General features: G+C 35.0%; 1 protein-coding gene across 1 annotated transcript; it reads left to right on the top strand.

The window, feature by feature from the left end:
* Positions 1-11,662: 11,662 nt before the first annotated feature.
* LOC132274408 (F-box protein At5g03970-like) lies at positions 11,663-14,205 on the top strand. The gene is made up of 2 exons (XM_059775687.1): positions 11,663-11,831; positions 12,929-14,205. Exon 2 carries the CDS (start codon positions 12,933-12,935, stop codon positions 14,118-14,120), a length of 1,188 nt encoding a protein of 395 aa, XP_059631670.1. The 5' UTR covers positions 11,663-11,831; positions 12,929-12,932; the 3' UTR covers positions 14,121-14,205.
* The last annotated feature ends 1,212 nt before the right edge of the window (positions 14,206-15,417 follow it).

Raw genomic sequence — 15,417 nt, 5'->3', positions numbered from 1 at the left:
AAGAAGACTAAATCATCTTAGGGGTGATTCAGAAGACATAAAGCTTTGGAGTTTGTTGATTTGAAATCTTGTTCCAAGTGACTAGCTCAACCCTTGTTCAAAATTTATTTCCAATGTATTTTAAATTTCAAATATCTTATCGGCTTGGGCGGCCGACAGCCGATAAGATATTTAAAATTGGAGGCATTGTTGACACCCTTTTTGGTAAATTGGGCAGTGACGTGGCAATTGGATAGAAGTAAATTGGGTAGTGACGTGGCAATTGGATGGAAGTAAATTGGGTAGTGACGTGGCAATTGGTTTGAAGTAAACTGGGCAGTAATGTTAAGTGGTTTAATATTTGTATGCCAAGGGTGGAGATGATAGAAGCTTTTGAATTAATTAATGGATAAGGATTATAGTACTAATATTTATCTTTTAGTTGGTTTTAGTTAAATATTATGTTTAGCTATAGGATTAGTATATTTTGTAATTACATTTAGTTATATTATAGAGTTGTAATGCAAGTAAAATACTTGCATATAAGAGTTTGTTTCTATGTATTATTCTATAAATAATTGTAGAGGCATGCTGTGTTAAAGGTCTAGCACCCTCATAATCTTTTATTACTATTGTTGCTTTTTCAAGCTCCTTCCTCATATAGCATCCGTGCTATTTCTATCTCTCTTCCTCTATATTTCAATCTCGTTATATTTCTATCCTCTCTATCACCTATATTTATATTTTCTCTCCCTTCTATTAATTATTTACTGATAAAAGTCCTTTTAATTAAGGCAATTTTGAACTCACAGAGGAGTATATTTATTCTATTTCTCTTTGCATCACTTGGAAGTCCAATTTCTCAAAGAGACTATTGTTGACTAAACACATTTGAACCATATAATTGGTTCTGACATGCCCGCAACAAATCAATTTAGAATCGGCTCTAGCCAGCCGGCTTTAGTGTCAACAATTTTGCTTTAGGCTTGCAAGGGCATGTAGGACATATTCTAAAAGTGTAATTTGTCTTCCAACTGAAGAGATCACTGATTTTCCTTTCTGTGAAAATGAAAGCTATTGATGCATCCTGGGATATACTTGGTTAGAATGAAGACCAGGACATACAAAGGGATCTAGTTACATTTTTTCTAATTATCAGGTTTTTATTTTTTAGGTTGTTGACTTGGATGATTTATGCCAGAAAGTCACTGCAGATAATTACCCGGATAAAAAAAAAGTCTATAGTTAAATATATATAAATAACCATATTTAGGACAATACAATTGAATCATACCTTGTCCTAAATGTGGTTAGTTATATATATATATATATATATTTTTTTTGTTTTGTTGGCCAAAGCCATTTGTTGAATTATTTTTGCTGTGAGTTTCTGGCATAAATCATTCAAGTCAACAACCTAAAAAATAAAAACCTGATAATTAGAAAATATGTAATAAAACAAGAAATATTATGAGTAATGAAAGAAAGGAAAAAGGATAAAATCAAAGTTAATGAAAACTTGTTGGTTTAGCATAGGATTGTTTAAACTGTATGTTGTATGTGATTTTCATACTTACAATTGTTTGTTGCTTAAACTATTTTTTGTGAAAATTCAGTGCTTTAAGATAATATATGAAGATGCTTAGTTATGCTATATTTGACTTAGTATGTGATTATCTACATATATGTTTGGGGTTAAGTGTAAAAAAAATCCCTTGTTTGTATAGTTAATAAGTGCATCTAAATACGTGTATTTTCAAATTTTGGAGCGAATTGTCCTTGATGGTATTTTGAGCAATTGTTTTATTACGGGATTTAAATTTTTTTACGCATACCTTCAACTCTCAATACAAAAATACAAAATTGCCCCTCATTCTTATAAATATACCACCTCCAAGATTACTGGACTGCCCTCAATCTTTACTTTAAGGGTAAATTGCATTGACACCCCGGTCAACGACTTTGTTTACATTAACACCTCCTAAGGTTTGAAATGTCATAAATGCCCTAGAATTTTTAATTCAATTTTATAAAAAATTATCAGCCATGCTAAATGGTAAAAATAACCCTCTATATAATGACAGCCTGAGAAGAAGATGAGGGAGAAAGAGAGTTGCCGCCAACCATCATCGCCGCCACCAACCAGCATTGACTCCTGTACCATTGATCATCCCTTTTTCTCCCCACTCACCACTGCAACATCCGCCCCACAACCATACCTATCATCGCCGACCCGTTCTCACCACTAACTGCCATCGCTACCACCACCCATCATCGGTAACTCCACCAGCGTCCACCCTTTCTTTCTCTCTCTCTACTCTAATATCCTCCCCACAAGCACCATCGCCACCTCAACCACCACATAAAAGCCCTAGTAATTAAGAACAAGAACACAGGATGCGGCAATACTACCCCCAGCATCGCTGCCGTTGAGCTACTGCTCTGCCACCTTGTGAGACCAAAATCCAGTCTGTTGCCACCACCCACCATGAGAAACCCCAAATCGAACCCCATTCGTATACCCCCAATCTGAAACGCGCCCCACCGCCCCCCACTAAAAAAAAACACACACACACATACACATACCGCCACTTCTACTACCACCACTTCTACTACCACCATATGCACCAATGACTAATATAATCAACCCCTTCCCCCCCACCACTTCTACCACCAGTATCTCCACCCATAGTGAACACGATCGAATCATGACTCATGAGGACCCCAATTTTAACCTAATTCATATATATATATATATATATATATATATATCCAGTGTCTCTCGATCTCTTAATTCATATACATATATAGAACCTTTCATATATATACTGGTTATATATATGTATATATGTATATTCAAAGGGGGGATACGAAGGTGCAATTTGTACCTGATAAATCTCCAAACGAGGGATACGAAGGTGCAAGTGAAGAATAGGTGCTCATGTGATTCAAATGTATTATTGCACAAAGAACATATGTTAAGATGCTTGGCCATTGATTTGCTATCAAGGGTTGGCAATTTAGATTGGACAGCCAACCAAAGGTTGAACTTCATTGTTGAGATTGTTGGAGATTGCCAAACCAAGTTGTGCCATGGGACAGTTGGGAACTTACCTGCTAGGTGTGCAACAGTATGCTTGAATGTTTATAGGCCGGATGGTGATGCTGTCCACTTCTTAGTGTCTCTTCTCGATGAGCATGGTGCAGGTAGAGAGAGCAGTTCAGGTATGACATTGGTGATAGTAGAAGAAAAAACCCAGTTGTTGTTTACAATGAAATTGTCCACTGTTGTGTCATCATTAAATCCAGCCTTAGTTAGTAAAATTAGTGAAAATCTTTAGCCAAGAGGCCCTCTTGGAGCTCAGTTATCCCACCAGAAGGATGTGTTAGCACTACTGCCAATAGAGTGTTTGATAAGAAGTCTTACAGGATTTCTAAGTTGAAGGATTTTCCTCCAACTCCAAGAGCAAGTCTGTGCGTATTTGAGTGTCCAAATTAAGATTTCTAAAGGAGGTGGGATTGGCCCCAATTGACCCAAAGTCTATTTGAATCATTTGTTAGGAAGTCCCAAATATACCTTATAATCCCAGCCCAATTTGCAATCTCCAAGTTAGGGATCCCCAATCCATCTGCAAGTTTAGGACTATAAACCTTACTCTAAGCAACTTTTGAACCAGGGGTTTTCATTTATGGGCCTATCCAAAGAAACCTCCTGAATATCTTGTTAAGTTCATCAAATAACTCCTTTTAGTAGAATGAAGATGTTGCACCAGTAATTCTGAGTAGAGACTAGCTTTAATCAGTTGCAGTCTACCTGCATATGAGAGTGATTTAGATGTCCAGTTAGAGATTCTATGTGTGATCTTACTTACCAATAAGCTGCAATGTTGTGATTTTAAGTTGGTAGTGATCAATGGAACACCAAGATATCTCATTGGGAGAGTGCCAACATTAATGCCAAGTAGCGAAGTAATCTCATCTTGTGTGTGATCATCAATTCTAGAGAAGTAAACTGCACTTTTTGAGAGGTTGATATTAAGGCCAGACATTGAGCAGAATAGATCAAGTGCAGATTTCAATACTAAAACCGAGGTAATGTCTCCATGGCACACCAATGCAAGTCATTTGATAAGGCAAATGATTTGCTTTTTTGCTCTTTGCACCTCTAGTGATATTTGAAGGAGGACACCATTTCCACATAGTTGCTTACAATTGATGAGAAAACATCCATAACAATGACATACAAAAAGGAAGGGAGAGATGGGATCCCCTTGCCTTAGCCCTCTTTCACCTTTGAAAATTCCATGAAATTCACCATTTAGAACAATAGTGAATGAGGGAGATGAAATAGAGGCCTGAATCAATGAAATGAACTTCAGTAGGTAGTTATGCAGTGTGAGATAGCTGATGATGAAATCCCACTTAACAGAGTCAAAGGCCTTCTTTAGGTTCACCTTGATTGCACGTCTAGCTGGTCTACTATGCTTATGGTAACCTCTAAGCAGCTCATGAGCTAGAAGGATAGGGTTTGTAATCCTCTTACCATGGACAAATGCAGCTTGGGATGCAGCTTGGGATTGATCAATTAAGTGAGGTAGTGTTGGTTGTACCTTGCTTGCAAGCAATTTGGAAATATAAAATTATTAAAATAAAATAAAAAAAATTAAAATAATTACCTTCTGGAAAAAAAAAATGGAAATATAAAATAATTACATGTATGCGCATAAGAAGCACATATAAGTAGGTTTGTGTACATAGAGAGGCCCAATTTTAAGGTCCATTGCCAAATGAACACACTTGATCAAGGCCCATTGCAATTCAAATGTGATCTTGAACATCCTCACAATGTGGTTGCATTTCCCGTTGGAGATGTCTACATATACAAATAGAATTGCAGATCAATCGAGCTATTCACAAATAATTCGAGTTCAGCTCATTAAAAATTGCACAGATTAATTTATTGATTAATCTATACTTAATTGTTGGAAATTTATTCGAAAACACAGGTTTTGTGCGAGTTTATTAGAATTTACATTATTATTATTATTATTTTTCTTTTATCTATGAAAATTTATTTATTATTTAATTGATTTGTCAACATAAAAACGTTGTATTATAGAGATGTGAGTTGAGTCGGTAACCTTCAATCAGAACTCAAATTTAGTAGACATGTACACCCTTTAAAGTTCTAATTCGAAGGAATAAAGGGTGACGTATGTTGAAATCGAGTAGACACGTAGACCTCTAAAGTTTTACTTTGAAGGAATAAAGTTTTAAATTTTAGCTGACATGTCTAAATCTGGTAGACATATAGACCCTCTAAAGCTCTCTACTTTGAAAGAATAAAGGCAAAAGTGCAAAAAACCCCCTTGAACTATCAGTAATCGGCATTTTATCCCTTTAAACTACAAAAGTGAACAAGTCAGTACAACAACTATCCAAATTGTGCAAATTAACCCCTAAAAGTCAATTCTGGCAACTTTCTGGCCGACTTCATTGTAGATTTACAAACTACCCATTGTAATTAAAAAAAAAAATACCAAAAAAAATAATCAGCGTGAAATACCCTTAATGCCCCTCAACAAATTTTTATTATTTTACCCAAATGCATCTCATCCTCTCTTCATCCACCTCGACCCCTCTCTCTCTCTCTCTCCACTCACTTTCTCTTTCTATATAGGTACACGACCGCCACCTCCACCATCAACAACTCATCTTCTCTATCTAAAAGGCCGATTTGTAACTGCCGCTGTCAACCTCCACCTGCAACTCATCTTCTCCGGCGACTGCATGTATATATATACATACATGTATATATAGACATCATTATCAACATCATCATCATGCCCTCTCTATATCACTCTTTTATCCATTCCCACTTTTCTCTCTATTCACTCTCTCTCTATATCACCACCACCTCTTCTTCACAACTCTGCCACTCCAACCACCCACCACTATCACTGCCACCCATTACCCACCATTAGAGACCCTGCATCTCATGAGCCTATCTCTACAATGCTTGTAGAAAGAGAACCCAAATGCATCTCATCCTCTCTCCATCCACCTCACCCCCTCTCTCTCTCCACTCATTTTCTCTCTCTATATACGTACACGACCGCAACCACCACCATCAGCAACACATTAGGAAAGAATAATAATTCCTAAATATCTGGTTAATTTATACCTTTAAATAGTTAAGACCTCTGTTCTAACTCTCATGTCCAAACTCCAAGCTTCAATGGAGGTTTTCAATCACAAACATGTTTTCTCACTCATATTCCTCCTCTTCTTCTCACCTTTCCTTTCACCATTTCCATCCCAAGCATGCCATACAGTAGACCAACAAGCATTACTCCAATTCAAACACCAAATCACCGATGACTCTTTTAGAATGCTGAATTCATGGACACCTTATTCTAATTGCTGCATAGCCTGGGAAGGCATTGCCTGTGACACCTCTGGCAGGGTCATCAACATCTCTCTTCTCGGCCTCGTGGTCGGCGACGACTACCCCATCAACACCTCTATGATCGGCGCACTCTCCCTTTATCTGGCAACATCACATTTCTTTAACTCCTTGACCTCAGCGAACTCGAATACTTGCAGGGTCCCATCCCACCTGAACTTGGCAAGCTTTCACACCTCACTGACCTCATACTTTACTACAACAATCTCACAGGCTCAATACCCATTTCATTTCAAAACCTTTTTAGGCTAAAGAAGCTTCAACTGAGTCGCAATCGCTTATCTGGTTCTCTCCCTAACCCTGTTTTTGAGTCTTTAGCTTCACTTTCTTTTCTCGACCTTTCAGAAAATCAACTGTGTAGTTCAATCCCATCTTCAATTGGCAATTTGGTTTCATTAACTATGCTTGATCTTCGTTAAAACAGCTTCTCTGGTGCTATTCCAAACGTCATTGGCAAGCTCAAGAAGCTCAAACTATCCATTTGTCAAGAAATCGATTAAGTGGTAGCTTACCAAAGACTATAGGCGGACTATCTGAATTAGTAAATTTATATCTCGACAACAACCAAAATAATAAATTAAAAAGAGTAAACACACACACACACACACACACACACATATATGTTCCAGTAAATATAACATTAGATTTGATAATTTAAAAAAAATTTAAAAAATAAAATTAATAGTAAGCATATATATAGAGATGTGTATTGTCCAGTAAAATATACTACATTATATATGATAATATATACACACACACACGCGCGCACGCATATATATATATATATATATATATTTACATATATACATATATATGTATATCTTACCTTAAACTTTATTCTTCAAATTTGTTCGAGTGTTTGGTGCAGAGGTGGAGTGGAGCAGATTAGAGGATGGAAGAAGGCAAATGAACAAATGGATTCATCTATCAGCAAGCTACAACGGTAATATTCAAGGGCAATTTCGGAATTAAAAGAAAATGACAGTCACGTGCTGACCTTGTGGGCCGGAAAGTGGCTGGAATTGAGTGTCGGGGGTTAATTTGCACGATTTTTGATAGTTGTGGTACTGACTTGTTTATTTTTGTAGTCCAGGGAGGTAAAATACCCATTTGTAATAGCTCAAGGGGTTTTTTGCACTTTTGCCAAGAATAAATTTTAGAATTGTCGAAATCTAATACACTTCCAAGTTTTAAATTTCCACGAATGTTGATATTGTATTCGATTGTATTTATTAAAAGAATTTCGATGTTGAGACGCGCATGGAATTACGATCCACAGGTGTTGTGTTTCATGCTGGCCGTGCACCAAATGAATTTATGGTTGTTTGCCGCCTTCAAAACAATAGTGAGATCTAATGTAGTATCAACTCTGGATTCACTCATGGAATGTAACATGCAGGACATTTATAAAGGTTCCGAAAGATGGGAGAAGAACCAAAGGTTCTAAAAAATGGAAGAACTTCTTTTATGAAACTTCATGATGGGAGAAGGCTAAACGGACATGGGGCGCAGTTCAATTTTATTCAGCAGCATGCAGCTCCAGTATTATTTATTTATTTATTATTATTATTTTTTTAAAGCAAAACACACACACACCCACTTTATCGGGACATAAACATCAACCTTCTACTTTGGAGATCCTCGTTTATTGGAAAATAGGTAAAAAAAAATAAAAAAAATAAAATAAAAAATAATAAATAAATGTTTTATTTGTTTATTTATTATTTTTTGTTGACATGAAAATATTGTGTCATACCCCCAAGTGACAGATAACTCTCTACTCACAAAAATAGTAGCACGTAGACATCTAAACTTTGAACAACATAATAATATGTAGGTCGATATTGTATTCAATTATATTCGTTAAAATTATTTCGTTGTGGAATTACGTGTGTTTCATGTTGGCCGTGCACTAAAGGAATTCTATGGTTGTTTGCCGCCTTCAATACAATGTGAGATCATGTAGATTCAACTCTCGATTCACTCGTGTAATTCAGGTGATCGTGGGCATTTGGCTTGGTTTAAAGAAACTCACTATTCTTTCGAAGGCAGCAAACAACTATACGAGTCCGAAGGGCCCAGTCAGATGAGTGTTGTGTGAAGTAGTTTATCAGCTATAATCCTTGTTCAGTTGAAGATCGAATCCGAGGAGAATATTGTGGCGCTAATAATGTAGCATGCATAAAAGGTTTTGAACGATGGAAGAAGAACCAAAGGTTCTGAAAATGGAAGAACCTTTATAAAACTTCTGAATGATGGGAGAAGGCTAAAACGACATACGGTGCAGTTCAATTATATTCAGTTTTGTGAGAGCAACCACTACTTTCAAGTTTCAAGGGTGTAACCAATCTGGACTCCAAAATGCCAGTGTGTGGGAGAGGGTACACTAGAGAAATATGTAAGTTTTTATTTTATTTTATTTAATTTATTTTACCCGACAAAAAACTCTTGTACCCCCACTTTGCTGGGACTTGAATTGTTGACCTTTTACTTTGGAGAGCAAGAATGGTAGTTGTGATCCGTTTTATTTGGTGAATATTATAGTAGCACAACAGGATTTGTTTGTGGTTATTTGGGTTGAAGTATGACCAAGAATAGTCGGATTTTATCCGGATGGTTTTTTGAAACTTATTTTGTCATAGCCCTTAATTTTGGGTCGTTACATAGGCGATCCCAATGGAAGGATGAACGTTTCCAAATGGAATGGTGAATGTTTCCAATTGGAAAATGTTTCCAATTGGAAGGGTGATATGCAGATAAGGGTGCACTCATGAAGCGAGACATGGCTTCATCAAAGGAAGCCATTTGGTATAACTAATTGCATAGGGATACGTGTTAGCAAAGAGGGAGGTAGTTACTTACGAGTTGAAAAGTTATGGGACACATGACAGCTAATGAAGGAGCAGTTACTTGAAAGGTTAGAGGCAGTTAAGAGATCGTGGTCCATTCTCCTTGGCAGTTCCAGAACGTTGTTAGAAGCATTCAATTGGCATTGAACCACCAAAAACACTTCTCCAAAGCTGTAATTCATGGGAGATCATATCCTTATACGTGTTAACATTATGAGAAAATTAAGGGAGACATAAGACACGTGGCAAAAATCAGACGTTCCACGTGGCACAAATCAGAAATTCCACTTGGCACAAATCGAACGTTCCACTTGGAAGCATTTTAACAACAAATGGAACTGCCACTAACTATAAATAGAAGGCTTTGACAGAATAAAATAGCATCTCCACACAGATCAAATGACTCTTATTTTCACTTACTTGTCATTTCAAGTAATGTACTTTTATCTTTTCCTAATGTAATCTTTACTTTTCAAGAACTTTTATTTTCTACACATATTTCAATTCCTTTAATTTCAAGCACTTGTGCTTCAATTCTTAGCTTAATGAAATTTAGTTTAGTTTAGTCTCTTTCATTTAACAATAGCACTTTCACCAAGCATTTTTATCTTTTTCCATTCTATCTTTCCATTTCTGAAGTTCTTTTTCCACAAAGGCAAAAAGAACTTTGCGAGAGGTGGTCATTCCAAACTCTCCACAATCGCTTGAACCTCCAACATCTCCCGGCTAGAATTGGAATATAGTTTGGCACAGTTCCATTTCTATTGGATTCTAGACGAATCCTGGCATGCCCGCACCTTCCACCTTTCCACTTGGAATGAACATAATTTTTATGGCCAAACAAGTACTATACCATCATTTTTACTAGCTAGATTTATATTCGTGCATAAAACTATAGTATAGTGTGTAAATAACCAAGTGAATTTAGGCTTGGATATACTTTAATATTGCATTTGGTGTGCAGAAATGGAATATAATGGAATGTCCCTTCTAACTATTCAATTGTTTGGTATGCAATTTAAAGTGAGAATCGTCATTCCATTGGAATGCAAATTCATTACTGGGAATGAAAATCCATTATACAACCAAATCTTGGAATGGCTATTCCATTCCCAAATAAATTTTTTAGAAAAATTAAATTCCTAAAAAATTATCATATTCTAAGTCCAAAAACCACTACCACCACTGCCATTGCCTTCCACCACCACAGCCACCACCCGCGCTGCCTTCCATCAAACCCTAAACTGAACGTAATACTTATATTTATAGATTTACACCAAAACCCTAGTTTAACTAAACCCTAAACTATTTCTTAGTCGGCCCATAGAAAACCTAATTAATGTTTAATTATGTTGGCTACATACGTGACGTCTGAAAACCTAATTTAACACAACACACTTAACTTAACTCAATTAATATAACCATGCAATTAAGACAACTAAGCAAATAACAATGAGCTAAAAACAAGTAATCAATTTAAAATTAACTCAAATAACTCAACTAATTCACATAAGTCAAATAATTCAAGTAATTCAAATAAACAATTAAATAATTAAAAATTCAATTAAAATAATAAATTAAATACCAGGACTATCTTTTTGAAATTTAGGAGTATTACAATTGTACTCGGAAGGTGATATAGAAATAGAAGCAGTAAATGAATATATTACTCTCTTTGATCTCTATTTCTCTCTCTTTTTATATATATATATATGTTATTACACTACTGCCTATAACATATAATTTATTATAAGGACGACATAATGTGAGAACTGTCGTCTCAAATTAAATGTTCATTTTTTTTTTTTACCGTCTTAAAATAAATGTCTCATTTAAAATGTCAAAATACTATTTATTTGTAACATTACTAATTTAACTTTATTAGATTGAACTTATAAAAAGTAAACTATCATATATGTGGACCCACTATAAACATAATTGCTAATTCATTCTCTATCAATATAATAAAAAAAAATATTAAAACACATCCTCTAGAAACACATCCTGTTTTGAAAACCGTGACTCACAAATTCACCATTATTAAAACAGGACATTAATTTGAGACGGAGGGAGTATTATTTAGTATATAATCTTACAAATTGTGCCACTTTTACAAACAAAAAATAAATAAGTAAAGATGAAATTTTTTATTTATTTTTGAAAGGCAAAATAATTCACTCACAAATACACTAGGGTCGAACGCGTTACCTCCCTTTTGTAAAAAAATATAGTCTTAGTACCACCGGCCACTACTCTCTGATTTAAAAATAAATGTTGTTAGCACATCAATAAGTTTATTTATTGATAAATTCTTTTCCTACCACCATTAGGATTTTTAAATAGCTTATAAATATTTAAAATGGACGCATAAAGAAATTCCAAAGTATTTTTTTTTTCTCTCTCAAAAAGCCGCCGCCGCCACCTCCTCCTTCTCGTCTCTTCCCATTGAACACCAAATCAATCCAGAAGCCAACCCACAGTTCTCTCTTAATCCAGAAGCCAACCCACAGTTGTCAGATCGGCTTCTTCAACATCAGGTAATTAATCTTAATTTCGATCTGTTTGGGGATCCAATTTCACTCTGATTTTATTATTTCATGTTTTCCTTCGTTTTAAATTATTATCATTCTGTATTGGGTTTTGGTTTAAATTCCATTTGTTGATGAATCGTGCCGATTGGGGATGCAGTTTATGGGTAAAAATATTTTCTTTTTTCCTTCTTCTCGAAGTAAAAATTAAGAATAGAGAGTTCTGTTGTGCTTTGGTTATGGTGGAAGTTCAGAATTTTGAGTTTAGAATGAAACTTTTTTAGTTTTTCTATTTGTTGCAGTATATTTATATTTTTATTCAGGAAGTCACATTATCTTTCTTCTTGTGTGTGTTGGCAATTTATGGGTAAAAATTTGTTCTTTTTGATTGTTTTTTTTTTTTTTTTTTTTTTTTTTTTTTTTGTTTTGTGTTGGGGTTGAGCTGATGCTTGTGCAAATCAGGGTCAGTTGGTTTTTTATGATTCTGGTAAAAGTTCAGAATTTTCAGTTTTGTTAATAATGAAACTTTTTTTACTTGTTATATTTGTTGCAATTACTTCATTTTATTTTTATTCAGAATTTTTACGTCAGTCACATTATCTTTTATTTTGGTTTCTTCTTCTTTGTTTATTAATCTCCTTTTGTTGATGAATCCTGCTGATTAGGTATACAATTAATGGGTAAAAATGTGTTCGTTTTGAGGTTTTCTTTTTTCTTTCTTGTCTGCGAGAGTAGAGTTATGTTGTGTTTTGGTTTTGGTAAAACTTTTTTAGTTTTTCTATTTGTTACAATTACTTTCTTTTGTTATTTTTATTCAGTTTTTTTGTCAGTCACATTATCTTTCTTTTTGGGTGTTTAATTTTAATTTATTTTTCTTTGTTTATTAATCTCCTTTTGTTGATGAATACCAATATATGTATATATATATATATATATATATATATATATATAGTTTTTCTACCTCTTGTCAGAAGTACTTTATTTGGTTGTTTTATTTAGGAATTTTTCTGTCTGTCACATTATCTTTCTTTTTGTGTGTTTAATATAATTTCTATTTCATAAATTGTTTATTGATCTCCTTTTGTATCTCTCTCCTTCATTTCCAGGATAATGAAGGGGTGCCACAGCAGGTTTAGCAGTGTGGAAGCTGTGTCACAATGCGATGAACTTGTAAATGAGATTTTGATTCGATTGCCTCTGGATGCCGTCTGCAAGTTTAAGTGCGTATCGAAGACATGGAACAGTTTGATCTCTCATCCTCTTTTCTGCAGCAATTACCTTTCTCAAAGAAAGAATTCTCTTCTCCCATTGTTGGGATTCTTTCGGGTTTCTTGTTCTGCAGAAATTACATTTAAATTTTCATTCCTACAAAATAGTAAGGAAAAGAAATTTACAAGTTTGGATTTGTGTGAAGACTATTTACTAGGAAGTGTTTCTCCTGAAGGCCTAATACTATGGCGTTCAAAAGGCAACATGGTCTTGAAATTCTACGTCTGTAATCCGGTTACAAACCAATGGTTAACTCTTCCTGAACCAAGACATGCTCCATCCTCACAGGCTTTCTCTTGTGAGGAATGTAGCAGCAAAGATGGTGATGGTGTAGTGCATTTCAAAGTAACTCTAGCTATTATAGAAAAGAGAGTGGGAGCCACATATGACGGATTACATTTAGAAACTTTCTCTTCTCGGACAGGCGAATGGAGCGAATCATTTATCACTTCTCCATCTGAATTTTCAGATGATCTTGGCGAGTCCTGCGAATGTTGTTCAGTAGGTGGGATCTTGTACTGGAAAGTTAGTAGTGGTCATTTGGCTGCTTATGATCCCAACATGGGGGAAAATCGTCTCTGGCTGATAGAGTTGCCTCCTCCTTGTCTCAAAAAGAGAAGGGGATTCTCTGTGGAATATGTCTTGGGACAGTCGTCGTCACGGGAGGGTTGTCTTCTTCGGTTTGCCGTAAACGTAAAAGAAAAATCGATGATCAAAGTGTTGGAGCTCAAGAAGAAGCTTTCTAGTTATAGCTTATCTCACATCATACCAAGTAGTGAATGGGTGTTGAAGGAAGAGGTGAGTCTGAAGAAGTTGGGCATCGGTAATTGTTGTCGCTTGATGGTTTTTCATCCTCGCGATGCAAGACTTGTGTATCTTCAGCAGGGATGCAGGGTGTTTTGCTATGATTTTGAGACTAGAAGATTGGAAGCAGTTGAGTATCATGGAACTGCCTTGCCAAACGAAGGCCTAATTCCTTACTTCCAACCACCTTGGCGCCCTTCTTTGCCTTGTTTAACTTGGACTTAACATTCTATGTAATACATTCTTGTACAACTTTATTTGTTGAGATATTCAATTTATATTACCTTACTATATGAGCTAGCTTTTTGAAGTGCATTGGTATTACATTCTTTGTAACCTTTGTACAACTTTATATATTCAGGTTTCATATGGATGACATAAAAGTCTAACAAGATGAGTAATGCTGCTTTTTAATTATCTCAGTGCCTCGTATTCGTATTCGTTTGCCCTTATTATTTGAAAGCACAGGCGAGTTAGTGGGAATGAGATCAAACTGTTCCTTGCAGATCGACGGCATCTCGAGGCAATCCAAGCAAAATCTCCTTTACAAGTTCAGCGCAGTGTGATACAGCTTCCACACTGCTAAACCTGCTTTGGAACCTCTTCAATGAACAAAAGGAGATCAATAAACAATGAAATAGAAATAGAAATCAAACATTAAAAAAGGAAGATGATTAGACAGACATAAAATTTCTGAATAAAAATAACAAAATAAAGTAATTGTAACTAATAGAAAAACTAAAAAAGTTTAACCATGTAAAACCAAAACACAACATACTTATCAAAAAATAAAAATAAAACATAACTCTATTCTTGCATAGAAGAAACAAACAAGAAAACCTCAAAAGAAGACATTTTTACCCATAAATTGTGTACCAAATCGGCAGGATTCATCAACAAAAGGAGATTAATAAACAAAGAAGAAGAAGAAACTAAAATCAAAGATAATGTGACTCCCATACAAATTCTGAATTAAAAAAAAAAAAAAAATGAAGTACTTGTGTAACATATATAAAAACTAAAAAAATTTCATTATTAACTAAACTGAAAATTCTGGACTTTTACTAAAATAAAAAACGAACAACTCTAATTTGCACAAGCATCAGCTCAACCCCGACACAAAAAAGAAAGGGAAAATAAATAAATAAAAAAGGACACATTTTTACCCATAGATAATGTGACTTTTTGAATAAAAATAAAAATATAAAGTAACTGCAACAAATTGAAAGTACGTTTACCCATAAACTGCACACCCAATCGGCACCATTCATCAACAAATGGAATTTAAACGAAGGAAAACATGAAATAATCAGATCAAAGTGAAATTGGATCCCCAAACAGATCGAAATTATGATTTATTACCTGAAATTGAAGAGGCCGATCTGAGAATGTCCCAACCTTTTAATCCATCCCAAATCAACGTCAAACTATGGGTATTTTTTAGCAACACTTGTAACATATAGAATGATCAATCACTACTCAACATTGCACAATATGATTATGGTATCCTAATTTCAGTGAA

The sequence above is a fragment of the Cornus florida genome, unplaced genomic scaffold (assembly GCF_030987335.1).
Source record: "Cornus florida cultivar Cherokee Brave unplaced genomic scaffold, ASM3098733v1 CherokeeBrave_3.0.0_Hap2_Chr09, whole genome shotgun sequence".
Taxonomy (NCBI): Eukaryota; Viridiplantae; Streptophyta; class Magnoliopsida; order Cornales; family Cornaceae; genus Cornus; species Cornus florida.
This window is presented reverse-complemented; position numbering and strand designations above follow the sequence as displayed.